The sequence below is a fragment of the Emydura macquarii genome, unplaced genomic scaffold (assembly GCF_026122565.2).
Source record: "Emydura macquarii macquarii isolate MOO-44397 ecotype Brisbane River unplaced genomic scaffold, CSIRO-AGI_Emac_v2 contig_2205, whole genome shotgun sequence".
Classification (NCBI taxonomy): Eukaryota; Metazoa; Chordata; order Testudines; family Chelidae; genus Emydura; species Emydura macquarii.
The window spans coordinates 12,540,764-12,568,047 of NW_027132342.1; the positions used below are offsets into that span (position 1 = coordinate 12,540,764).

At 42.7% G+C, this 27,284-nt stretch overlaps 1 protein-coding gene across 3 annotated transcripts in view; it reads left to right on the plus strand.

The window, feature by feature from the left end:
* The first annotated feature begins 2,154 nt into the window (after positions 1–2,154).
* ABTB3 (ankyrin repeat and BTB domain containing 3) overlaps positions 2,155–27,284 on the plus strand; it is a 244,069-nt gene continuing 218,939 nt past the window's right edge. For all 3 annotated transcript variants that reach the window (XM_067559382.1, XM_067559383.1, XM_067559384.1), the window contains exon 1: positions 2,155–3,441. In XM_067559382.1, coding sequence (XP_067415483.1) covers positions 2,478–3,441 — 964 coding nt within the window. In that variant the 5' untranslated portion in view covers positions 2,155–2,477. The remainder of the gene's footprint in view (positions 3,442–27,284) is intronic.

Genomic DNA, 27,284 nt, shown 5'->3' on the forward strand with positions numbered 1-27,284 from the left:
CCTGCCAGGTTTTTGCTCCTGTGGGAGGGTAAATCTCTTACCTGACTGGCCTTGTCTACTGAAGAATTTTGGCTGACTACATTGGCAGGGTGAAGAAATCTTTGCTAGCCTTTTATACTTAAAGGGAAAGATGTCTGCTGGTATTTTACACTTAAAGCAATATAACATTTCTGCAGAAGAGAAGTATACATTTAAGAGTATATTCTTAGTCTGTTGCATGGGCCCTTAGCCATGGAACTCCCATTAGCAATAACACTCAGCACATGAAATTTAAAATATACTCCTTTAGGCATAAGTTGTTCATGCCCTGTGCAGGATTTTTTAGCTGTGCATGTGAAACTCTCACCAACATTAATAGGAGTCTCACTTTTCAAATCCCACCTCATGTTTTGGGGGTTAATTTTAAGAGTTTCTAAAGGGTTCAGAGTACTTTTAATTATGGGGATATAGTTTCAATCTGGAAAAACAATGTCTGCTACTACTACATTGCAGTTCATTTTGTTCCAAATCAGGTTTCTCTACTTTTTTGCCTAGTAGTTTTATTTTGTTTTTGAAAAATTCAGCAAACCACTGGAATAAAAAGAATGCGAGATAAATGAAGGAGAGAGAACCCATTTAATCTGTTTGGGAGATAATGCTAACATGTTTAATAGAAACCTGCTTTATACTTCCCCATTGCTACTTTTTTCCCTTTCAAAACACACATACTGAAGTCCTAATCCAAAGGGTTTAAACTCATGCTTAATTTAAAGAATGAGAGTAACCCTGTTAACAGAACTACTCATGTCCTTAAATTTAGGCAGATACTCAAGTGCTTTGTAGGATTGGGATCTGAGTGCATTTCTTAATTTTGCAATGAGCATAGTCCCTTCCCTTTGAAGATGACCAGATTGTGGTTTCAAGTTGACCAGTGTTTTTCCCACTTATTTAGTAATTGCATCAGACTAAGACCTATCTTGATATCCAGAGACGATGCTAGCCCATTTGGGGGTCCTAAGCAGGAATATTTTTGGGGACCTGACCTCCCCCACACAACGCATAATGAAGAGTGAATAAGGGGCTCCCTTGAACTGCTCAGGGCCTTAAGCAATTGCTTAGTCTGCTTATGCCTAGCGCCAGCTCTATTCATATCTGCCCGACCTCGGATTTTTGGCCTGAGCCTTGAGCTTTAGGGGAACTTCTCAGAACTACGTCCAAAATCTTAGTTCTCAGTTGTGCCTCCACCATGGGTGCTGAAACTGCCATGCCTGAAAGGCACGACAAGCATAAAAGTGACATTGACTAAAACAAAGGAAGAATAGAGAGGTGTATCCTGCCTGGGCAAGAGCCAAACAGGGTAGTTCCTGAACTGAGCAGTTGTCTAGATTTACTTAAATGATCTATTCCTTAATTTTAAAGAAAAAATGTTTTTAATGACTGGGAAAAAACTTACAAGGGGATTCTGTGATCAGCTGAGAGGAAAATATCAGGCATTACAATTTCCCACTGTAGTCAGGTATGTTTCTCTCACATCAGGCCACATTCAGCTGTGCATGCCCTAACCTGTAATGGTTCTTGGGTTGCTTACCCGTAATTAAATGGGAGGGTAGGCAGCTCACTGGCATAGGTGCAGTCACAAAAAACTGAAGGATCAGTGTTGGTATGCAGGGAACTACTGGAGCAGAATATACTCTTACAAGAATTCGCAGCTGCTAGAGCTGTTTTAGGATGGTATCTAATTTCTGCTACCTGCTAAGAACACACAAGCCTGGGATTTAGGCTATTCTTAACACCACAAATCACTGCATAGTCTTGGAGTTTCCACTCCTCTGGTTTGGAGACTCTCTCTTTGGATCCTCTGGGTTCCTTTTCAAAAGAGAAGTTCAACAGACACAAATCACCACAAAGAGACGAAAAACACCCCTTCTGCACCCAATCCACAGGCCCAGAGCTGTGAGAATTGCCTGGGGTCTGTGCTCTGGGTCTTGATTCTCCATGAATTCCATAGAGTGAAGCTCGACTCCCTCCACTTCCTGCCGTTGGAAGGGGGGGGGGAAAGGTGGCGATATAATTTGCATATTTCGATCCTATTGGCTTGCTCCCGAGCTGTTTTACATAAGTCCGCCTCCTCTTCTCCCACTCGGGTCTTCGGCCGGCTGGCCGGGTTTTGCGGTATAGGAGCTGACTGCTGCTGCTGCTAGTGCAGTCACAGTGCGGAGCTCCGCGAGCGGCGAGGGAGGGAGGCTGGCGGCGGTGCTGCTGCTGCTGCTGCTGCTGCTGGCGGCGGGGAGAAGGGAACGTTCAAACACTTTTATTTTTGCGGCGTTCTTCTGCCGCCCAGCTGGGTGCGGGCGGGCGGCCGAGTCCCTCCGTGGAGCCGATCCGGGCGTGCAGGCAGAGGCTTTGGAAGGCAGGGCGAAGTAGAGAGCGGGCTCAGTCTAGTGTTTCCAGGCCCCCCCCCCCTCTGGTTTCCTGCGGGTGCAGCATGAAGTGCAGCTATGGCAAGGCGAGGTAAGACCGTGGTGAGGACGCTGGAAGATTTGACCCTGGATTCTGGTTATGGTGGTGCTGCAGACTCAGTCCGGTCCTCCAACTTGTCCCTGTGCTGTTCGGATTCCCACCCGGCTTACCCCTATGGAGGAAACTGCTGGCAGCATCTAACTGACTCCATGCACAGTAGGCACAACAGCTTTGACACTGTCAACACTGTCCTGGTGGAAGACTCCGAGGTGCTGGACTGCTCGGGGCAGCAGTGCTCCAGGCTGCTGCCTGACCTTGAGGAGGTGCCCTGGAGTCTGGAAGAGGTGGAGGCTCTGCTCCTGCCGCAGCACAAAGAGCCCCGAGGGCCGGTAGCCACCCCTGCCAGAGATGCCCTGGCCAAGCTCTCCACCTTGGTCAGCCGGGCGCTGATCAGGATCGCCAAGGAGGCTCAGCGGCTGAGCCTGCGGTTTGCCAAATGCACCAAGTACGAGATCCAGAGCGCCATGGAGATCGTCCTGGACTGGACGCTGGCCGCCAACTGCACGGCGGCTGCCCTGAGCGCCCTCTCCCTCTACAACATGAGCAGCAGCGGCGGGGACCGCTTCAGCCGGGGCAAATCCGCCCGCTGCGGGCTCACCTTCTCGGTGGGCAAGTTCTACCGCTGGATGGTGGACAGCCGGGTGGCCTTGCGCATCCACGAGCACGCCGCCATCTACCTGACCGCCTGCCTGGAGAACCTCTTCCGAGACATCTACGGGCGGGTGATGGCGGGGGGCAGCGCTTCGGCCCATCCGCACCCTAACCGGGGCTCCGGCTCGGCCGCCGCCGCCGCTGCTGGCGCGGAGAAGGACAAGGAGAGCGGCGGCGGCGAGGCGCCCAAGTTGACGGTGGAGTCTCTGGAGCAGACGGTCAACAACGACGCGGAGCTGTGGGGCTTGCTGCAGCCCTACCAGCACCTCATCTGCGGGAAGAATGCCAGCGGTGAGTGCCCGGGCTGGGCCCGACGGCGGGGCTACTCCCCTCCTGTGTGGGGGACGGGACTGCAGCCCTGCCCGTGTGCCCAGCTGCTCCCCTCCTCTGTGTGTGTGTGTGTGTGGGGGGGGGGACTGCTCCCCTCCCCATGTGCCCTCCTGTGTGTGGGGGGAGGGGGCTGCTGCCCTCTCCATGTGCCCACCTGTGGGGGCAGGGACCGGTGGGTGGGCCTTGTATGCAGCCCTCTCTGTGTCAGTGCAGAGGGAGGGGGGGAGGAGGGCTAGAGCCTTTGCCCACCTGCAGTGCTGGGGGAGGAGGGCTGTGCCCCCGGCCACCTCGGTCCTGCTTGCGCCCCTCAAAGTTTGGCTGGCCTCTTCTTGCGCTGGGAGCCCGCTGCGTGGCTGTGGCGAGTATGGCAGGGACACAACCCCCAGTGTCGCGCATTTTGACACTTTTAAAAAATGTGGGTGAAGTATCGGCTGCAGCCAACCAACCCCAAATCCCCCCTGCGACTCGCATCCATTGGCTGGAGCCGGGTTTTCTGGCTGCCCTCCGGGCCCCCCCCCCCCACGACTTTGCGCTCCCGTGGAGCGCGCGGGCCCCCTCCTAGGAGCCGCAGTTTTGCGCATCCGGAGTGGGGAGGCTGATCCGGGAAGCCAGGACTTCCCTGTTGTGAAGGGCTGAGCACCTGTAGTAGTGAGTGGGAGCTGCCGATGGTCCGCATCCCAGGATCAGGCCCGTGGGGAGCGTAGAGAACCCAGTCCCCCGGCGCTTCTATGAGCGCAGAGCCCTGCGCTTTGCAGGAGACCTCGGCCCTGCGGGGCTCAAGTCCAGCCGAAGAAGTGCGCCCGGCGGAGGGTTGCGCACTGGGGAGGTGGGGGACGCTGTTGGTCATTAACCCATCCCGCCTGCTGCGCCTTATGGAGGTGGAGGTGTTTCCCACGCTGTGTCCGATGGGTTTTTACCCCGTGTACACTGGTGTAAAACCATTTTGACCTTGAATAGGGAATTTTAGTGGGACATGAGCAGACTGTAAATCGGAGCTAGAAAGAGCCTTTGGTGTGCATCAGTTCCTTCCACTCAGTCCCCCAAGCCATCGGTATGGAGCGCCACGCCGCAAGTATCTGTGGCGGGGTATGCCTAAGGCTTCAGTACTACGGAGCTGGGGCTCGAGAGGCGTGTGGGCGGAAGAGGAACAGGTCTTTCGGCACTGCAAGAAATGCGCTGCCGAGCTCAGGCAGAGGAGGGGGAGAAGCTGTTAGGCAGTCCGACGTTGCTCTCTTGTGGGTTCCGCGCTACTGTAGCGTGTGTATGCGTGCGGCTCGGCTGCAGCCAGTCGCCAGCACAATGGAGACACGGGTGAGGGTGGGAGGCCGGTGTTGGTGGCATCTTTGGGCATTATTTACATTGACATCCGTAATGAACGTTCTGGCATCACGACTGATTGGTGGATTGAGCTGCTCGTGTGTGTGTGTGTGTGTGTGTGTTTGGGGTTTTTGGGGGTTGATTTTTTTGGTAGGGGCTTCTCAAAATGGTTGGGTTTCAGCGAAGCTAGAGTTGTATACACACACTTCAAAGCTTCAGTTTTCCACAGGAAATGGTATAAGCGCGGAACCGAACACTCGAAAACGAAATAAAACTTTATTTCATATGCAGTGGTTTGGCCAGAGACTGCGTGGTAGGAGCTCAACTGCAGTCTTTCTGGACAGATTTCATTCATGGTGCTGCTTGTTTACCGAAAGCTTGACACAGATGCAACACCATGATGCATCAACTTCCCGGGGATTTTTTATTTATTTTTTTTTTAGGAGGTGTCCAACATTTGAATGGTTTAGCTCTCATTTAATAAAGCCGTAGTCCCTGGAATTGAAATTTCTTCTATTGTCAGCTAAGTGTATTCATAGCTTTAGGAAAAATGGAAGGATCCTATGGTATGTTTAGTGGACTCAGACCTAAAGGAAAATATGTATACAGCTGTGATTGTAAAATATTGAAAACAAGAAACTGAGTTAAGGCTTCTGTTATGCCTATAATTTAACCCAGTTAAGTTACTGTAGCCCAGCTAGTGCTCTGTGTCTGATTACCTGGTTTGAAACACCCTTTCTCCCATAAAGGGTCCAGAGGGATGCAATACAGAGGCAAAACAAGGGGGTAGATTCCTGGCTGGTGTAAATTATCATGGCTCCATTTGTGTCAGCTTTCCATTATGGAGCTATAACAACATCCACCAGCTGAGAATCTGCCCCAAGAGCTTATTTAGCCTTAAATCAGAATTTCTTTGCTATTAATGGCTTGTCTCCTGATCCTTGTGCTTTATTTTAACACCATTTGTGTGTGCATGCATGTGTTCTGTTTAACGGTGTCACAGCTATGGTTTTTCCCTTTAGTCACAGTATTGTGCCTGTATGTTTCAGATGGCACCGTTTTTCATTTCTGGCATTGCAGTGCGGTCTCTACAGACCTGTAGTGAGTCTTTCATTTTGTAACTCCTGTTGTAGCACCTCTGTGGATTTAAATGAATTTCATTTTGACTGTCATTCATCTCCTTTTCAGATACTTGATTTGAGTTTTTCATCTCCATTTTGTTTGTTTCTTTACCTATCATTATCTCATTTGTGGCTCAGTCCAGAGTCAAGCCAAACTCTCTGCCATCAATGGGAATCTTGCCTGAGTAAAGATGCTAGGATCAGACCTCAACTAGTTCATCTTGCTTTGCCTCTTTCTCCAGGCTCCATCCCCGAATCTCAGTCTTCTCCATGTAAATGACAGTTATAGTTTTATAATTTACAGTTTGATATACTATTTTATATTTAGTGGAGATTTTGAATGTGCAAGGAATGCAGAATCGGGGTCCATGGTGATACAGGATGTCTTTTATTTTTATAGAATCATAGAAATGTAGGCCTGGAAGGGACCTGGAGAGGCCAAGTCCAGCCTCCTGTGCTGAGTCAGGACCAAATAAATCTAGATCATCCCTGACAGTTGTTTGTCCAACCTGTTTTTAAAAACCTCCAATAATGGGGATTCTACAACTTCCCTTGGAAGTCTGTCTCAGAATTTAGCTACCTTTATAATTACTGAGTTTTTCCTACTATCTAACCTAAATCTTCTTTGCTGCAGATTAGGCCCATTACTACTTGTCCTATCTTCAGTGGACATGGAGAAAAACCGATCACTGTCCTCTTTATAAGAGCCCTTAATATATTTGAAGACTGTTATCAGATCTCGTCCTTTTTCTCCCCCCCCCCCCCCAAAAAAAAAAAAAAAAAAAACTGGGCATGTTTAGTCTTAACCTTTCCTCATAGGTCAGGTTTTCTAAACCCTTTATCATTTTTGTTGCTGTACTCTGGACTCTCTCCAGTTTATCCACATCTTTCCTAAGGTCTCCCTAGTGCCAAGTAGAGTGGGACAATGACCTCCTTTGTATTACATATGACACTCCTATTAATACCCCCCAGACTATTTGCCTTTTTCACAACTGCATCACATGATTGACTCATATTCAATTTGTGATCCACTATAACCCTCAGATCCGTTAGCAGTTTTACTCCTACCCAATTATTCCCAATTTTGTAGTTATGCATTTAGCTTTTTTCTACTTTAAGTTAAGTACTTTGTATTTGTCTTTATTAAATTTCATCTTGTTGATTTCCGACTAATTCTCTAATTTGCAATGTCATTTTGAATTCTAATCCTGTTCTCCAAATTTTGTAAGCATACTCTCCACTCCATTACCCAAGTCATTAATTAAAACATTGAATAGCATTGGACTCAGGACTGGCCCCTTTGTGACCCCATTAGATACACCCTCCCAGTTTGACAGTGAACCATTGATAAATACTCTTTGAGTACAGTCTTTCAACCATATTTGCACTCACCTTATAGTAATTTAATTTAGGCCATATTTCTCTAGTTTGCTTATGAGAATGTCCTGTGTAACTGTGTCAAAAGCCTTACTATAATAAAAATATATCATGTCTACTGCTTCCCCCCATCCACTAAGCTAGTAACTCCATCGAAGAAGGAAACTGGGTTGGTTTGGCATGATTTGTTCATGACAAATCCAAGCTGGTTATTCCTTATAACCCTATTATCCTTTAGGTACTTACAAATTGATTGTTTAATTATTTGTTTCAGTATCCATCCAGGTATTGAAGTTAGTCTGATTAGTCTAAAATTCCCCAGATCCTCTTTGTTTCCCTTTTTAAAGATAGGCACTACCTCTGCCCTTCTCTAATCTTCTGGGGCCTCACTCATTCTCTATGAGTGCTCAAAGATAACTGCTAACGGTTCTGCGATTGCTTCAGCTAGTTCCTTAAATTCCCAGGATGAATTTAATCAGGCCCCACTGACTTGAACACATCTAACTTTTCTAAATATTCTTTAATCTCTGTCCCTATTTTGGTTTGCATTCCTTCTCCTTTGTTGTTAATAGTAATTGTATTGAATATATGGTGATCAGGTATCACTAACCTTTTTAGTGAAGACTGAAGCAAAATAGGGATTAAACCAGTTATTAGATTTCCTTCCCTGCTAAATAGAGAACCTACACTTTCCTTCGTCTTTCTTTTGCTCCTAATGTATTTATGTGACCTCCTTTTATTGCTTTTTATGTCCCTTGCTAGTTGTAACTAATTTTGTGCCTTAGCCTTTCTGATTGTCTCTATACACTGGTGCTGTTCTTTTGTACTCCTCCTGATTTATTGCAAGGGCTCACTATGTGCTTTGAGCATTTTCACAATAATTAAAACAGACCATTCTAAATGCTAAAATGATTACATTTTCCTCCCTCACCATGGAAGATTTTAGTTTATTTAATGATATAGCTCCCATCACCGTAGTATTTGAGTGTCTCTGTCATTCATGAATTTATCCTTACAACACTTCTATAAGGAAGAGAAATATGATCTCTGTTTCACAGATGTGGAATTGAGGCCCAGAGACATCCACAGTAATTTGTCCAAAGTTGTACAGCACACCTATGGTAGGAGCCAAGAACTTCTGAAGCCACATGCCTTGGTTCCTGTTCAATGGCATAACCAGAAGACCATCCTTCCTCTGTACTTGCCACTCGAATCACAATCATAACAATAGTTGGATATCTAAGAATGCTTTCCCCACTCTCCCAATCTACCCTTTCCAAATGCCCAGAGATAATGTATTAATATTGTGTGTTCAGATGGTTCACATATCAGGGTCCCAATTACATTGTCAGTGGCAACAGACACATGCATTGATCTAAGTGAGAGTTACAAATTCATAGACTGGTTCACCAGACCCTGATGGACGATAATTCCAGAGTAAAGGACCCCTTATGGAGAACACTCTGCCAACAGGCCCAAGCCATGTGAATTGGGGGACTCCAGACTTAGTGCCTTTGCTGATTGCAACTGTGGCAGTTTCATCCAAGGAGGGAGAAAGTCTCTCTGGTGGGCAGGTCTCAAATCATTTAGGGATTTATAGGTTAAAGTCAACATCTTAAATTCCACTTGGAAACTAAATGGCTAACCAGCGAAGATTGCAGAGCACAATGTTTCTTCTTGCAAGAAGCTTGCTTGGGTATCAAAGTCGGCATCTGAGTATGAAACGGTTGCCAGTGATGAGGCTGTTCTATACTGTAGGGAGTATGAGGGTGGTGGAAAAGTGACCTCAGGATTGGACAGACACAAATGACTCTTTCATGGCATCTTCTAGTCAGCTGTGCCCCGTGTTTACTTGCCACACATGAGGATCCAGCCCAGTATTTTTAGTCATAGCAGGAGGTGCTGAGGATCTAACAAGATCTGTGTTACAAAATAACCTTCTACCAATGGTGGTCACACTCCTTGAGTCAGGGAGGCTGATATAGTCCTTACCAGTTCTTCCAGTTGTTTCCTCCCACCTACTAGCATTACCTCAGCCGTGTCTGGATTGAGCTCTGCCAGATACCTTCACCCACGCCCTGATCTTACACACTGGTCATTCAGTGCAGGACCTTGCTGGATGAGACATGATGGAGAGGTAGACTACATTGTAGTCTCCTCACTAACTCTCCCACAGGCCTCATATACATATATTTTGCAAAAGGGGTGACAAAATGGAACTCTGCAGTTTCTACAAGAGAACCATTGGGGTACATATATACTGCCCTGTGCAACTGCAGCTGAGTTCATTCCAAGTTCTATATAGCAAACAAATTATCTCAGAATTATTCAGTATTTTTTCCGGACAGCTAGAGGTTTTAATTTAATGGCTGAATGAAAATTAAAAGTTTGTCTGGGTTTTGCAATTTTGTTGGTACGCAAGTTAAAAAGTTCCGTTCAAACATTGCACATTTTGTACTTCATGGTATGCACACACATGCTTATTTTCCTTGGCACAGTGGGAAGAAAAATTGAAGATTTGGTAAAAGATGGTAAAAAGTCACCTGTGTATTTATGCTAGTCTTTCTTTCTTTGTCATTAACTAAGTAACTGCTTTTATGACCAGATCCAAAACCCTCTGAAGTCAGTGGAAAAGCTCTCACTGATTTTGATGGCCTTGGATCAGGCACTTACTGTGCAATGTAGGAAACCAAAGGACTGTATGTTCCATTTTCAAAGGAAATTCCAAGGGAGGGGTAAAAGTAGCCCAGTATTGTCGAGGCTCCATCTGGACTAAATTGAGGATTGGTATTAACCTGAGTCCATACTATAGTATATAGGGATTGGGTAGTAGTTTGGAAGCCCTCTAGTGGGCCTCCTTGTCTTTTCTTGCAGAAGTCACTAGATGCTACCAGAGCAATAATGTTTATGAAATATGTGTATGCACAGTGTGTGTGCAAGATATATAACATGTAGCTAAGCCTTGTTTGCTTATAGTTACTAAATGCAGTTATTTGGAACCCAAGTGTGTTTATGTGGCTTCTTTATAGTCTTAATGTTATGTCGAGAGCAAAGACACAACAATTAGAAGAAAAACTGGGGTTAGGTTGAGATTGGCTAATGTGTGTTAACTAACTCCAATCTAACCTTGATCTCTTTTCCTAATCAAGGCAAACCTTGGAGACTGCAAAGCAGATCACATACAATAGTAAACTTGTCTAGTTTAATTAGATCTGTTAAAACTTAAAATTGTTGTATAAATAGGTTTATCCTCTGGCTTAATTGTAAATGCTTTATATCCATTTCTTGTTGTCTCTGTCATATTGCTATGTCGTTCAAGATATTAGGGTTGTAGGTGCATTGTAAAAATAAATTTGAAATTTTGGTTGAGCTGCCATCCAATATGACATGAGACTATTTAGGGACAGATAAAGGCTAGTCTTGACTAACATACCTTTTCTTTTTCCCCCCCTTTTTCTTTTTCATTCCAATTCCACCAATCTAGTTTTTCACTATGCTATAGTCTCCTCCTCATTTGCTAGGAAAAAACCTGAGTGTCTTTTGGACTCACTTATACTCCTTGTTTCAGGCAGTGTCCTGTTACCTTTCCTCACCCATATATTTCCTTCTGCTTCAGTTCCCTATTGAGAGATTGAAATCTATAGTGTGATAATGTATGACCCCGACTTTTCTTATGTCCTCTTATCAACAGCTATGTGTGTAAAATTCCACTGCCATGTCTAGAAGGGCATACCTCTGCTTCTGCTGCTGCATATAGAATTTATCCAGTGGGGTTGACAGGACAGCAGCAGAGTGAAACAGATGTGCCAATCAGCAGTTTCACTGTGCTGAACTGGGTGGGAAGCTGTGTGTGATGGAGCAACACAAGTGATTCCATAGAAATGAGGAGGGAGAAGAGCCTCTCCTCACTCCTGCAGCAGTGGAGGATTGTGCCTGTTTTGCTGCTGCACAGCATTGTTCCCTCTCTGGGCCAGTGGGAATAGTAGTGTGAAACTGCTTAGGATTGTTCAGTTCTATTCTGCTGTTGCTAGCACCCTGGGGAAAGCTGTGTACAGCAAACACAGCATGGATGCAATCCTGGCAGCAGGGAAGGAGGGGGCAAGACACAGAAATAGAGGGACAAGAGGCATCAGCCAAGGATGTGAGAGTGTGAGCTGCACAAACAGAGGGAGGTTATTTATGAGATTGGTGAGATGAGAGTGTTTGGCTTAGTGGTTAGTGGCAACGCTTCAGGAATCACAACCAAATGGTTTGCTATGTCAGGAAGGGCTGGGAGCACTGTAGAGGCCACACGCTCATTCCCTGAGAAAAGGATGTGTTGCTGTTTGGTGACCACCTGAAGCTGATTGAAAGCAGGATCAATAGCCTTTGTGGGGAGCTTTGTCTAACTTGTGGATTACTGCATGGTTCCATTCTGTCCCCTTTTCTTGCCGGAGGGAGAAATGCAGTGGGGCATGGGCTAAAGAATACAAGATGTGAAAAAGGAGGATGCCAGAAGACTAATGGGTGGGATTGGAAGACAGAAAGATGGAGAGAAACACTAAGGCCTGCTCTCCAGTTGAAAGCAATATAACTGTTCTGTTTGAAATGGGATGTGTATGTGAATTTTTTTTTTACTGAAATATTTATGCTGGTAGAAGACCTAGCGTGGGCACAGGTATTAGTATATACATCACTCAGACCAGTATAGTTACTCCCCTTCTCATATGGGGAAGCACCTATGTACTGATGTAACTGCTTCCACACTAGGGTGTTTGTACCATAAAAACTATTCCAGTTATTTTCTACTGTAGATAAGGCCTAGGAGGAAAAGAAGTTTAAAACAGTAATATAAACAAAGTGTAAGAGAGATGGGCAACAGTATAATTTTAGTTGTATATTGGTGGGTTTTGTTGTTGAGAAAATTAGAAATAACACTTCTCCAAAAGTCTTTCAATCCCCCTTCTCAGAGGGTGTCTTTTATACACACACACACGCGCACACACAGAGCAAGTCACTGCTATAAATATATTTGCAGGCTGCTTAATTCTCCTTACAATACCATCTCTTCAGTAACTGTTTTGAAGTAAGTATTGAGAACAGGAAATGATGTCATTTTTCATTTTGTATAGTTTTTCACAGAAGTAATCTGTGTCCATTCTGATATTGATGTTTAGGTGTAGCAGAATTTTAAAACACTTTTTAAAAAAACTGTGACAAATATTGATTATTTTAAACAATTTTTTGAATTTTATCCATTTAAAATTTCAGTTGTGGGAAATTATGGGGTGGATGTCACACTATAACTATTTAATGACAGAAATTGAGATTAAAAAAGTTAAAGCTTCATCAATAAAATACAAAATGACTGCATCACATTTAAAAATATACAAAGTAAATATCCTTAAATCAAACACTATGCAGCATTTTTCTTACATTGCCCATCTGTATATTTTTATTATCATCGATGGAAATATTTATCAGTTTGTATGTGTACAGTGGAATTGATGTTTATTGACATTTACTGATAAATCTAATCCTTCCAAACCTACTGGTATTGTAGTATTGGTAGCGTGTAGACGTATGCTGGAGTAGACAGGCACTTCCGGTGCTCGTTCAAAGGAGTCTTCTGCTTTGTTCAAGATAACACATTGCATAATAAAGAAGGGATCTAGGGCCTGAACATTCTCTCCATTGTGCAGGAAACTAGCTCAAGTTGTTGTAAGCTGGGAAAAAAACTGTGTGTGTGTGGTTCCCCGCCTCCTCCTTTCCATGCTCAGGCTGATCACATCGAATGAAAAGAGGGGAGTAGTCTCCTGAAATGTGGGAGTGGCTGGGGCTGAATCCACTGCACTGAATAATACTGCTCTTGACAATGTACAGCACACAAGCAAAGTGGAATTTAAAGCTGTGTAGGGCTCCTTCAGACTATGCACTTAATTGGGTAATAGGTACCCAAAAGAACCATGGATCTGGCTGGCACAGAGAAACCCAAAACAAATGAGGCAAAGGTGTGGTATGGGGTGTCAGCAAGGTGTGGTGGTCCATACAGTACCTCTGTGGACATGAATCAGCAACCCTGCCATCCCACACTAGCTTACTTCCACAAGCAGCGGGGTGTTAGTGATATCTTGCTGAGCCTGCAGATAGGCTGAACAGTAGCTGTGGGAGAGGTGAACTGCTCTCACTGACTGATCTCAATATGGCATTAACGCTGAATTCTAAAGATGGCAGTGTAAAGGTCAACATTAACTCGGTCACTGCTGATTGTTTAATAGAAACATCCAGCTTCTTTGGATTGCAGATTGAGCTTGAATAATGTACCAGTGCTGTTTCCCTCCAGTCTTGGTCTCCACATCTTGCAAGAGCACCTACTTGCACTCCTCATCTCTTCTCAGCTTCAGCACCTTTCCAATGCCTTCCACTTACACCATCTCTAAAACCAGTCATATTGTCACACTCAATCCCAGCCCCAGTACTTTCACACTGAACTCACAACCTCACCATCAGTAGATTTGTCCAATACATCACTTTACTGCACACCTGTGCATGCTGAAGGTTTCAATATAGTAAAGAGTATTGGGAAAACAATCACACACACAATTTTTTTCCCCTGGTTTTTTCCCCGCGTTCTGTTTCTGGCCAAAAGAGATTAACTCAGCCTTTCCTGTGTAATGATCTATAAATGTAATGACCATGCATCCAATAACTATTTCAAGATATTTTTAAAATATATAGATTAAGTCAAAAGTAAACTCAATATAGTCTGCACAGTCAGTTACATGAACTGTTACTTAATCCAAGGGGTTCAATTGAACCATCTGAAAAAGTGTACTTTCCACAGAACTATGTCTGCTGAAGTATCAAATCTGAAAACTGTTTCTATGCTGGTCTTTCATGGATTCCTTAGAAGAAATATTCTTGAGCAATGGGACAAGCTTGCTTGATTTTTGTTTTACCTTTCTTTACATTTCCCATGAAATTTCCCCCAAAAAAGAAGTAGTGGAGAAATCTCTATGTTGTGGGCTCAGAAAAACATAATTTGGTGTGTAATCACTCGTTATATATTCCATAAAGTAGAACTGGTTTTCTGTGAAATTAGAAGTAGGAGGTTATTGATCAAATGCAATGAATCAGTGAGAGGCTGGGTTTATTTTCACTAGAGTAGAATGAGTTGAGGTATATGTTATTAGAGCAGCTGAGAAAGAAAGATTCATTATGTGTATCCATCAGTTTAGTAGAAGAATGGATATATAACAAACATCTACTGTAGTAGCTTGCTGAGGTGCTGGAGACTTGCTTTTGTTTTATTTTATTAAACATTTCACTTGGTGTTTAAGTGTGTGGTTTTAAGTGTGTACACATTTGGATTGGAATCCTGGAATTCTTAGGTGTTGGGTCTAGATTTCCTTATCACAATGGCTTCTGGGTTATGAGCAAGGTATGCAACATGGTCCACGTTTGGTTTCTTGTCAGTGTTTATAAAGAGGCTTTCTAATTCTAGCAACATTAATTTAAAGACTGTCGGGGCAAATACCCTCAGATGTGCCCATGAGGCTCCCTTTGTTTTCTGAGGCAGCCACATGAGCATGTCCAAGGCCAGAATTTAGCTTTAACAAATCAGAGAGGTGGGACTTCTCATCACTGCCATTAGAGTGGTGTCAGTCATGCTTCGGTAGCTATTCTTTTGATTTTATTTTGATTCATGCACTCACTCCATAAAAAACTGCACACATCCTTTGCTCTCATTGCCACTGGGCACATTTTGAAAAGTTATAATAGACCACTCCAGTAACACCCTCTTCAACTGATAACAAACAAATATGATAATCATAACCTAGCAGTTGTGAATGTGTTTAAATTCTTTGCAGTCTCTCACCAGAGTTCTCCCAGCACCTGGCAGCTAAGGAAAATAAATGAGCCTTGCAATATGCTTAGAAAGTTGGGGGGGGAGTTTTTTTTTGTTTTTTTTTTTTAAATTGGGACAATTTCAGATCAGGATTAGGATCAGAGCAAGTTCCAAGGCTAAGGGGCCCACAGAAAGAACAGCTGCGGAGCTTCTCTCTCTGTGGCAGAGGCAGCCAAGCAGGTTGGGCTGTTTAGGGCCAGTTAAGTATACTGTGTTAATCTCATTTGGTCAAGACTACCTGTTTGTTAAACATTCTGGACCATTTTGGTAATGCTGAGGTAAATCTGTAATAAATTCATTGGGCCAAATTCTGTCAGCCTTGATTAATTTCAGTGGGAGTTTTGTTCGATTAAGGCCTACGTAATTTGACCCTGACTTCACTGGAGTAAGTCCAGAGTTTCATGGATATAACTGAATTCAGCATTTGGACTTTTATGTACTTACAGTTCAGGCAATAATAGATGTTTTCAGTAATTCAGACTTTAAAAAAAATCCTAAGATATGGGAGCAGAAGAGTCAAATAAATGCTTTATTCTTTGAGTGGTAGGTGGATGAAAGCAAAGTTCGGGTGAAGGGTCTGTGTTGCAAGTTTTGTTTGAAGTAGGAGGGTCAGCTAGGAGTTTAGTGAGTGTAACTGAGCCAGGAAGGATGGGGACCATCCTGAGGCTGGCAAATTCGGGGTCTGATCAGATAGCCCTTATGCAAGTAGCATTTACTCATATGAGCATTCCCATTGGCTTCACTGGAATTATTTGCATAGTAGTAGCAGGACTGGGCCCTAAGTGACAGAGAAAAGAGAATTCCAGAAGAAATTAAAGAAGGGGGACAGAACCCTTTCAAGGGAACAGAGAATCTGAATAAATTGTCTATGAACAGAGGGGAGAAGCAGATAACCCTGGGAGCGTCTGAGTATTTAAAGATACCATGTTTTTAAATCCCATGATTGTAAAAAAATTTACTTACCCTGATGTAACCAGGAGGGTTGGGTGGGGTGGGGTCCCAGCAAGGGTGACCATGAATAAACTTGGATGATCATGAAGAATCTTCCAGTTATCAATTTCATTGGTCCTTTAATGAGTAGCAGGGAGTTCTGGCTAACTAAGGTTGAGATATAGTGCCTTTGATGTATTGTATTTGGCTGTGTTGGAGTGTATTTGAGCTGTGGAACCAAGGGCCATGTTCTTAACTACTCAAAAGTCTGCAAATAAGAACCAAGCCCAAGAATGAAGGGGAGAGCTAATGGAGTTCTCTGTAGGGAACGAAGCAGGGACTAAATACTTCTGCTTTTCCGGGACCTGGAAATGGAAAAGCTGGTTAGTAAGAAGAAAGGGTGGAATAAGCCCCTGATTTGGGGAGTTTTGTCAAGTATCTGAGAGACTGTGCAAAGCTTACAAATCCTTCAGCTGGAGGGTACTGAATTGTTCACCAACAGAAGGAAGGAGGAACATTAGAAGGGAGATTCATCTCAGATTGGTGACTGAAATAAGCAGTGCAGAGAAAGCTGGGAAGCTCTTACAACATTGCATACAAGATAGTTTCCAGCATATCACAGAAATGAATAATTTTACTGAAGCATTGATTGTACATCAATGTATGTGGGTTATTTTGCATCAAGACTCAAAAGAATGAATGAAAAATTTGGTCTCGGAAAAGCTGTTTAGATTGTTGTCTATAAATCAACTCTTATAAGCATCAATATTTGTTAAAATTTTCCTAGTGCTGATGGTTTTTTCACTTCTCTAAAATAGATTTTCTTTAAAGCTACATATACAATATGTTCCAAACACATCAATTCAATCCTGTAGACCACACATGGGCAAATTTTCCATTGACTTCAATGGGAATGTTGTCTGTAAGGACAGCAGGATTTAGTTCCAGTATTGGATAATAAATTAAAGGGACAGTGAGTCAAATTTTAGTCCCAGATTTAGATTTTGTAAAAATAAACTTTTATAAAACCTGAGATCAATAACAATGTTGCCATGAAAATTGTTTTTAATACCAACCAAAAGGGTTCTTTGCAATGCTGTTGTGATCCCAACATTGTGCTAGTTCATAAAAGCTAGGAAGTGAAACTGAGTAGAAATGGAATGTAAACAATACTGAAACTACCTAGCCTATTGTCATTGGCCCATTTAAGAAAAATATTAAAGATGATCAAGCAACATACATTTTAGAAAGTAAAATTAGATTTTAAAAATAAAATTTCAGTTTTAGTGATCTGGTATGTTCTTAGAACAAAGGGTTTTAAAATGTGTTCCTTTTTAACCCTATATGTAATTACAAAAGCAAAACAAAAACCTAGTTAGGACCTGCTATAATTTTATTTTTCTATCAACCTATAATCCAGAATTCCTCATATTATTATACTTTCAAAATGTTACCCTTTGCATTTGGTTAGGTTTGGCTAGTGAAAACAATCAAGCTGATAAATATACGGACAGACTTTACTAACGTGCAAAATATTTTTATTGTTTGCAGTACCTAACCTACATAATATTTATAGAATCACAGAAATGTAGGACCGGAAGGGACTCAATAAGTCGTGTAGTCCAGTCTCCTGCAATGAGGCAGGTCTAAGTATTATCTAGAGCATCTCTGACAGATGTTTATCTATTCTGTTCTTAAAAATCTCAGATGATGGACATTCTACAACCTCCCTAGGTAATTTGTTCCAGTGTTTAACTACCGTGACAGTTAGGAAGTTTTTTCTAATGTTTAACTAAATCTCCTGTGCTGCAATTTAAGGTCTCTGCTTCTTGTCCTATCCTCAGTGGATAAGGAGAACTATTTATAATAAACTTTTTCGTGCTTGAAGATGGTTATGTCCTCTTCCCCCTAGTCTTCTCTTCTCCAAACTAAACAAACCCAGTTTTGTCAGTCTTTCCATATAGGTCATGTTTTCTAGACCTTTAACCATTTTAGTTGTTCTCCTCTGGACTTTCTCCAATTTGTCCTCATCTTTCCCAAAACTGTGCCCAAAACTGGACACAATACTCCAACTGAGACCTTATCAGTGCTGAGCAGAGTGGATGAATGATTTCTTGTATCTTGCTTACAACACTCCTTCTAATGCACCCCAGAATGATGTTTGCTCTTTTTGCAACAGTGTTACATTGCAGGCTCATATTTAGTTTGTGATCCACTATAACCCCCAGATCCTTTTCTGCAGTACTCCTTCCTAGACAGTCATTTCCCATTTTGTATTTGTGCAAAGTGTCGTGCTTTGCATTTGTCCTTATTGAATTTCATCCTATTTACTTCAGGTCATTTGTCCAGTCTGTCAAGATCATTTTGAATTCTAATCCTGTCCTCCAAAGTGTTTGCAGTTGCTCCCAGCTTGGTATTGTCTGCAAAGTTTATAAGTGTACTCTGTATGCCATTATCTAAATCATTTATGAAGCTATTGGATAGAACTGGACCCAAGACAGATCCCTACAGGATGCCACTCAGTAGTCTCATCCAGCTTGACTGTGAACCATTGATAACTACTCTCTGAGTATGATTTTCCAATCAGTTGTGCACCAGCTTTATAGTAGGTTTGTCTAGAATATATTTGCCTAGTTTGCTTATGAGAAGGTCATGTGAGACAGTATCAAAAGCCTTACATCTACTGTTTCCCACCCCCACAGCTTGTTACCCTTTCAAAGAAGCATATTAGGTTGGTTTGATGTGACTTGTTTTTTTTTTTTTTTTTTTTTTGAAAAATCCATGTTGACCGTTAACTTCCATCATAAAGGGTGATTTATGAGCTACAATTAAGGTAACTAGAAAACCTTAAAATATTTAGTCTTTTAGCTTGGGAAGAAATAACATAAACTTCTCATAAGATGAAGGATTCTGAACTTCCTTAGCAGGATTCTTCCAGCCAAAAGCTGGGAATCACTGTAGATATTTCAGTGATGCTGTCTGCCTAATGTACGTTAGCAGTTAAAGCAGGATGCTTGAACGTGTGTTTGTTTTTGTTTTTTTTAAAAAGAGATTAACTATAAAACTGAAAATACTGATAGGATTTGGCCCATAATGTTACTATCCTCCTCATTCATACAAATAGGATAACTGATTTCTAGCAAGGATAGGCTCTCACCCTTGTTCAATGCACATATGAAGCCATTGATGGGGTCTCTGAGGAGATGTGGGTTGTGATATAGTTAACTTCCTGAGGACTTTTAGGTTTGCCATCTTTCCAGTTTTTCAAAACTCGACCCTACAGGACCCACGCCCTGTTGCTCGCTTCTCCCCATCTTCAGAACTCACCTGCCAACTGCAGAGCTGGGCTAGGAGGAGCTGATGCGGAACCTGCCTGCCCATTTGGGGCATGGCAGGGTGGAAGTGGGGGGTTGGTCCCTGGAGCGATGGGTAGTTGGGGCATGGCGCGGTGTGGGAGGTGGTCCTCGGAGTAAGGGGCCAGAGAGAGCCAGGGCTCCGGGAGGCTAAGAAGGTGGGATGAGCTATCATGGGCAGCAAGCCTGGTCGCTGGCCCTGCTCCTCAAATGCTGCACACTGTCAGGATCCCTCCCCTGGGTGGCACCAATACCTATCACTCCATCGGAGCCAGGAGCCAGTTCATCTTTCCATCAGCTGAGCTCCTCCAGCAGCAGCTGCTCTTCCCACGGTGGAGGTTGATTGCAGTTACTGCAGCTACTGGATTTTTGGTGTCCAGTTGGCAGTACTAACTGGACACTGCACAGGTCTCATTTCAACCTGACTTTCCAGTCAAAAAACCGGACACCTGGCAACCCTACCTTCAGGTCTATGCCTCAGTCACTTCCAACCAGGCTGGTGTAGTGGAATGCAAAACTATTAGAAACTAAAGGCTAGCTGGCTGAAGCTCTGTCCAGAAGAGATTTAGTTGATGTTAGTGAATTGGGGAAAGAGACCAGATTACTTGGGTTAACAGGATTTTATTGTTACCCTTGATTTAGAGGTGTCATTTGCTGCATTCATCATTGCTTTACATACCGGGTTGCTCCTGGATGCCTGGGTAGTGGCTGTGTCCCAGAACACTTTTCTTTCATCTATGGTAGGCACAAAGAGTACAGCCTTTTCTTTTGGGTACAGACTTTGCTACAATTATCCATGCCTTTGTCATCTCATGATTAGGTTACTGTACTGCAGTCTACCTGAGGCTATGTAACACGACTGGGAATTGAATCAGAATGCGGCCGCCTGCTTATTAGCTGTGTGTCATGCAGACAGCAGTTTACACCAGTGCTGCACAATCTGCACTGGCTACAAACTAGTGTCTGGATGGAGTTTGAGATGCTGGTTTTAACTGATACAGTCCAAAAGAGCTGCTATGGTTGTGATTAAGGGAGGTGCTTGGGCTGGGGTTTCCTCTGTTTGAATGAGAGGGGTCTGCTGGCAGATCCTCTGGCTTTGCAATTTGTTCCCTTCTTTGGTCCATTAGAGTCTGGATTCGTTAAGCCTTTGGGCATACTGTAAAGCTATCCATTTGTGGGGAGAGGGGGCTTGATTGGTTGTGGATGTGATGGGTTTGCTGCTGCTGCTGGGTGAGTGATCTGATAAGGGAATTCTCATGGAATGATCTGATGTTGTAGGCCTGAAAGATATATGAATATTATTGGTTTGAAATTTGGTTATGGTTCCAGGGTGTTGAGATTGTCATAAGATATCAGAATAAACAGATGGATACTGTTCTGGCCTGAGAAAGATAGGCATGATTTAGCCCCTACATAAAATTTGAGGTATGTGTTAAGTTTTGGTTGCCTCGCCTTCAGGAAGAATCTATTCCATGGCAGACACTGCATAGGGCAATGAAAATGTTTAGAGGTGCGATGGAGGTTATTTATATGGGATAACAAACAACAAAGACTGAATTATTTGGTCTGGAAAGAAGTGTAAAAAGGGATTTGGTTGAGGCGTACAAAGTAATGAATGGTAAAGGGGAAACTGATCACACTCCCTTTTTTTCAATTTAATAATTCAATTTAAACTGAAGGGCAGTACATCTAAAACAAATGAAAGGAACCTTTTCTTTATGAAGCATATTGGCAACTTGTGGAGTACAGTGCTGCAGGAAGTCGCTGACAAATAATTTAGCAAGATTATAAATGGGCAAGATAAGTGTATGAATACAGTATTAACATTTGCTGTTACGCAAAGCAGATCATCTCCTGTTTCAGGGTGCAAGCTTCACTCTTCCCAGACCACCTACGCACTGTGTACGGTGGCTTTTGAACTTCCTCTAAGGCACTACTCAATGAGCAGCATGGGAATAGAGATCCATTCCTGGAACCCTTACCCACCTGAATTAATCCAATTAACTTCAATAGGCCTGCTTGTGTGAATGAGTCAAGGTTGCAGGACTGAATGGTCTAATGATCTGAACTGCTGAGTTATGACCATTGCAATGGAGCTGATTCCACAATGCTGGTTCTACTGAAGCCAATGGAAGCTTTGCCTGTGTTAGGAATGCTAGTTTGGGACCATGTGTTTTCAGCAAATTGTCAAGATATAGGTGTTTTTGCTCTAAATCAGAGGTTCAGTATTTGCTAAAGGAAGTCTCTAGTTTATTGCATTCTTACTTAGTCTTTCTAAAATGTCTCTTTCCATCATCTGGACTGGCTTTCTTTTTTTTAAAATAAAAATGTTGACTTTAGCCGGAAGTAACGTATCTAGATGTTAAAATTATGAGATATTTGAAAAAGAAACTCAGATCATTTGTGTTTGATTAAGGACAGGTGTTTAACTTTCACACAGCTGGTTTTGGTATTATAGCTGGAATTTTTTTGACCTACTGGAATGAAAGCCTCACTAAATCTGGCATCCTTGCTTTAGCCTTGTAAACTTGATGTTCACAAGGGAGAAGAATGAGAGATATCGCTTCATTACTGTGGATCGTTACATCAATAATGTAGTAATGTAATGGGAGGAATAATGAGTTTTAATGGTGTAACAAGTGTGTTTACTGGTACTGTATTACAATTAATTGTGATTTTCTTGGAATTAAGTGCTATTGAACAATTTCTGCTTAAACCTAAACTTAACCTCCCCAATGCAAGGGAGTCAGTAGCCTCCGCTGATCATCTCACAAAGACATCAAGTGTGTGCCCAGTTAAGTGAGAATGATGGGTAATAGTTTGCTCTTTTGGTCATGTAACCAAGTAGGATAAACTCTTTTAAATTTAGGATGTGTTGTTGTCTATTCCCATGATTATTAGTGTGTGTGTGGGGGGAGAGGGGGGTTGGGTTGGAAATGCCCTGGAAATGTTACAAGTGAAAACTTATTGGTCCAAATTTTCTGCTGGTGTAAATGTGAAAAATATCTTTGAATTCTATGGTGCTGCAGCAATTTACAGCGGCAGAGATTTTGGCCCATTGCCTGGAACACTCCACCCTGTTAGGAGGTTTTGATCTTGCTGGGAAATGCTCAATGGGTGTTGGTGACTCACTGATGCAGGTGGCTTGTTACACCCCACCCCAAGGTACAGGAGTCAGGAATAGCTTGAGAAGGAGAGAGGCGGGAACTCAGGTGTGTGTGTCTAGCAATCCTGAGGCAGGAACCCTAGGGGCAGGGGGAGAAATCATAAGCTAAACTTCATTAACAAATACTAACAAATAAATAAATACAGCCAAATCCCAGGGAGGGGTGAGTTTGGACTCTGTACAGTTCGTGGACTTTTGTTGTAGAGTAGACTGGAACAGGCACCTGTCCCGCTGTCTGGAGGGGCTTGTGACCGGGAGTGCCTGCCTCATGACAGACACTCCACACTTGTGGCATGTTCTATAATTAGATCTCACCTATCCAGTACCAGATGTGTACTCCCAAGAGACTACACTAGCCTTATAATGGAGTTACAGACAATCCCCTTAGATTCTCCAGTCTATCTTGCCCTCCAGGCAAGCTGAACTATGTGATAAACAGTCACACCAAAGATCACAAATATTCCAGGTTACCCCCAGTCCCAAGAGACCAGTCACTCATCCAGGTCAAATTGCATCCTAGATTTCACACCAAAGATAAAGCTAGCAGCCAATTCTATAGTAAATTAACTAAGCTTAGCTAAGACAAAGAACTAATCTTGCTTGTGGCAGCATTAACTTCATCGTGGACTTTTTCTTGGAAATCCACTGAATGTTGAGAGGAGCATTCCAGGTAGACTTGCTGCTCCCCTGAGACCTACAGAGCCCTGCCACATGGTGTTCGTGTGTTGGGGAGCATCCCCTGGCTCAGGCAGGGCAGGCAGCATAACGTAGGTTCTGCTCCCCAAAACCATGTGTTTAAGGCCTCTTGTGACCTTGTATGGTTTTGCTCCCCTCCACACCATGGCGTGGTGGAACATAGGTCCCTTACCTCTGAGAGAACCCAACCTGGATGGGAGAAAGAAATGGTTAGGTACTTCTGTTGAGTTGCAATGGAATTTATGAGCGGGCACAAAAAACAGGACCATTTTCCCTGGGATTTTGGAATACATGCGATTTACTTAAACATTTCTTGTGAGGTACTTCAGTTGTTTTGCCTCTGTCCATATTTTGAATGCAATAGATAGACTCAATAGGAGACTCATAGCTAAATCCCTAAGCATTGTGGTTAAAATTTATCCCTAAGGATCCAATCCTGTAGTCCTTTGGCAGGCAAAGCTCCCACTGATTTTTATATCAATGGGTCCTAAGATATCTCTCTTATCTTTTGTTATGATCAAAAGTGGGGATACAGATAGAATAGGAGGGAATACATTTTTAAAAGATACTTTATAAAGGATCTTTGTCCCCTCTTTGAAACTGATCAGTCGGTTTCTGAACAGGATTTAAGTGGCAGACATCTGCTAGAGGGGTAACATTTTCTTTTAAATAAATGAAAGGACAGCTTGGTTTTATCTTTTAATTTGTTTTAAAAGAATTGGGTGACACATTTAGCCATTTCATAACAAGACAGACATTTTCTAATATTATATTTATCTGTTTTTTGCAATGATGGGTATCCAGTTTATAAAAACAGAGACATTTTCTAAGGGATGATTTGCTTTTTTTCCTACTAATAGTGACATTGTTTCAAAAGAGGCTGAGTCAGATAAAGGGTATGTGTCATTTCACAAAATGTACAGTATGCATTTAAAATTGGGTCATCTGTTTTTTTTTCCATGTGGCAGAGAGGAGCACACATAGGTGCCTGTGTGGTATGAACTTAGGACTAGATTCTGCTCCCAAGGAAGTCCATTGGGAGATTTGCTATTGATTTAATGGGAACAGGATCTCTCCTTTACTTAGTAAAGGTATTCTTTGGAATTTAGCTATTGCACTTTCTTGAGCCTAATATTTTCCTCATCACCTGAAGATGCTCTATATTAACGCATTCTATATACCATAGATCACCATTAGCCAGAAGCCCCAGAAGTACACAGATAATTAATAATGTTAGCTGCCTTTTCTCTTCTGGGACCAGGGTAGCCTCTTGTCATGTTGTGGGAACATGGAGCCTTACTTATTCTTTCTTAAATTTGCTAAGTGAATTAGCTGCCAACTTTCTTCTAAAGAATTTATAATCATAATGTAGTTTATTTGTAGAGTGGTATGAGGCTCAGTGGTCTCAGTTTTCAGGGATACATGAAAATATTTGCTGGTTTCTCTGCCTAGCAGGTTTTCTTTTCTGGGCTTGGATGCAAAAACTCCAAATGAAATGCAAAGTTTGTAATAAAACCCACACCTAGTTTCATACCTTCAAATTTTGTTATGAACATTTCACACAGTTCTGCTTACTAGTCTCCTGTTAGGTCTTGAATTCAATGATCTTCATTATAGCAGGCCCATTCAGTTACATTTAGCTTAGATACATTATGGACCAGATCCTCAGCGGGTGTAGGGTGGTAAAGCTCCATTTGAAGTCAATAGTGCTATGCCAGTATACTATGGCTGAGCATCTGACCCTATATCTTCTCACATTATTAAGAGTTGACCTAAAAATCTTACATACATCCTTCTGTTAATCACAGCAATTTACTGCGGGGTTCTGTTACTTCCACATGATATTTTGAAAAACTTGTGCTGTGTCTGAACTCTCATTTTGTGCTACACTTTCAAGCCAATCTTTAGTGACATTCTTTATATTTCGAGTGCCACTGTGGATGGAAGCAATCCTTGGAACATGTGCACTTGAACTACCATAAAGTGAATGACTGACATCAGACATAAGTGCTTGTTATGTCAAAGCTTTGGTACACTCATTTGTAAAGACAGTCAAATGGATGCTACTCGAACCTAGCAAATATGCCATTCCCATTGTGAGAAATAATAGCCTGTTGCCATCAGATTGCCTAATGCCTGCTGTCAATTGATTGCTGGCAAGATTCCTCTCCATGTAGGCATTGTAGATGGTCTCAGTGCCTGAGGGTACCATGCAAATTGTCAGCTAGTCAAGTGTAATTTTTACATGCATAACTGTGTTGGGAAAAAATCAGCTTCCCATGAACACACATGAATGAATCTTGCACTTTTGTACTGCTTGGGATCTCAGAGCTCAGCCACCTGTTGGACCAAATTCTCCAATAATGTAAGAGGGCACATTGACTTAATTGGAGTAGCACCTATCTACACCAGCAGTGAATTTGACCCCTACAGTTTAGCTTAGCATCTGACTTTGTAATTTGATTTCCCTGTTTGTGACTTTGTGTAAAGCGAGTGGGGTTGGAAGTCTACTTACTAGTCTGAGATCAGTGGAACTCATGTCACAAGGGTGTCCTATACTGGAAGCAAATGGAGATTCCCAGAAGTGAGATGCTAGCACTTCTTGTCTTTATATTGCCTTTGCATACATAAATACTTGTGTGATTATAGCCTTCCCATAGGCTGGTATGGTATGCATCGTAAGTTATTCTTTGTCTTTCAGTCAAATCACACAGATTGGCATTGTGCTATGTGCTGCTCCAGTTGTCAGTTGTAGGGTACACATCACTGGCAGATGGAGACAGATACAAATAATACAGTATAAATGGTGCGTGTTTTACCTAGTTTTGTATCTGTCTTAGGAGGAGAAGTCCCTGGTCTCCCTCCTGTTGTGAACCTAGAGGGAGAAAAAGCTGAGGCAAACAAGAATTCCACCTTCCAGACATTCCAGTTGAGTGTAATTACTGTTTGCTGGGTAAAGATGAAGCAATCATGTCTTATTCTCTTTGATTTAGTCAGAAGGAGGCCAGATTTCAATGCCTTAGAGGGGAATGGTTCATGGAAGCCAACAGAAATCTAGCTGTAAGTGCTTCAGCAACTTAAGCCTACCCCAAATGAAAAGAGCAGGGGCAAGGAGCTTTGATCCTTCTAGTCATGCACAATCTATGGATCGTTCTCCATCTGGCCAGGCCTTAGGAGCTGGAGCCAGAGCAGAGGATCACTGGAAGCCCTTCTGGCCAGGGATGGTCCTCCCCTGCAGTGCTGGCTTCCACCCTTGTTCAGTGACCTGATGAAAGGCAGAAGAACCTACGAAGCCAGCTCAGACAAAAATTAAGCAAACCCATAATTCCTTCAGTGACTGCTTCAGAATTCTTTTTGTTCTGTGTTTGTTCAGCACCTAGCACAATGGGGTCCTGGTCTGTGACTACGCTTCCTAGGTGCTATGATAATACAAATAATTAAATAATAATCTTAGTAAGGCAGCTGATCACATCCAGAAGTTCTGCACCTTCTGACAAAAGAGGAAACCAGGAATCCTAGCCAGTAATACTGTCCAGTCCCAGAGAAGGAACACTTGTCTTGATGCCACAGGCAATTAAACACACATTTTCTGACCTAAATAAAGTAAATATTTGAACTTGGTGGAAATCTCAAAGATGCACTAAGGAGTATTTTAAATAGCTAGTAGGGGATAAACATTTTCAGATCAGCAGGCCCAGATTACTTGCACCGAAGAGCGCTAAAAGAGTTGGCTGAGGAGCTCTGATATTCATCTTTAATAAATCTTGGAATACTGGAGAAATTCCAGGAGACTGGAAGAGTGCTAAAATTGTGCCAATATTCAAAAAAGCAAGCAAGATGATCTGGATGTAAACATGCTGGTTACCCTGACATTAGTCCTGTGCAAAATAATGGAAAAGCTGATTCAGTTGATAAAGAATGAAATGATAGTAGCATAATTAATGCCAGTTAACATA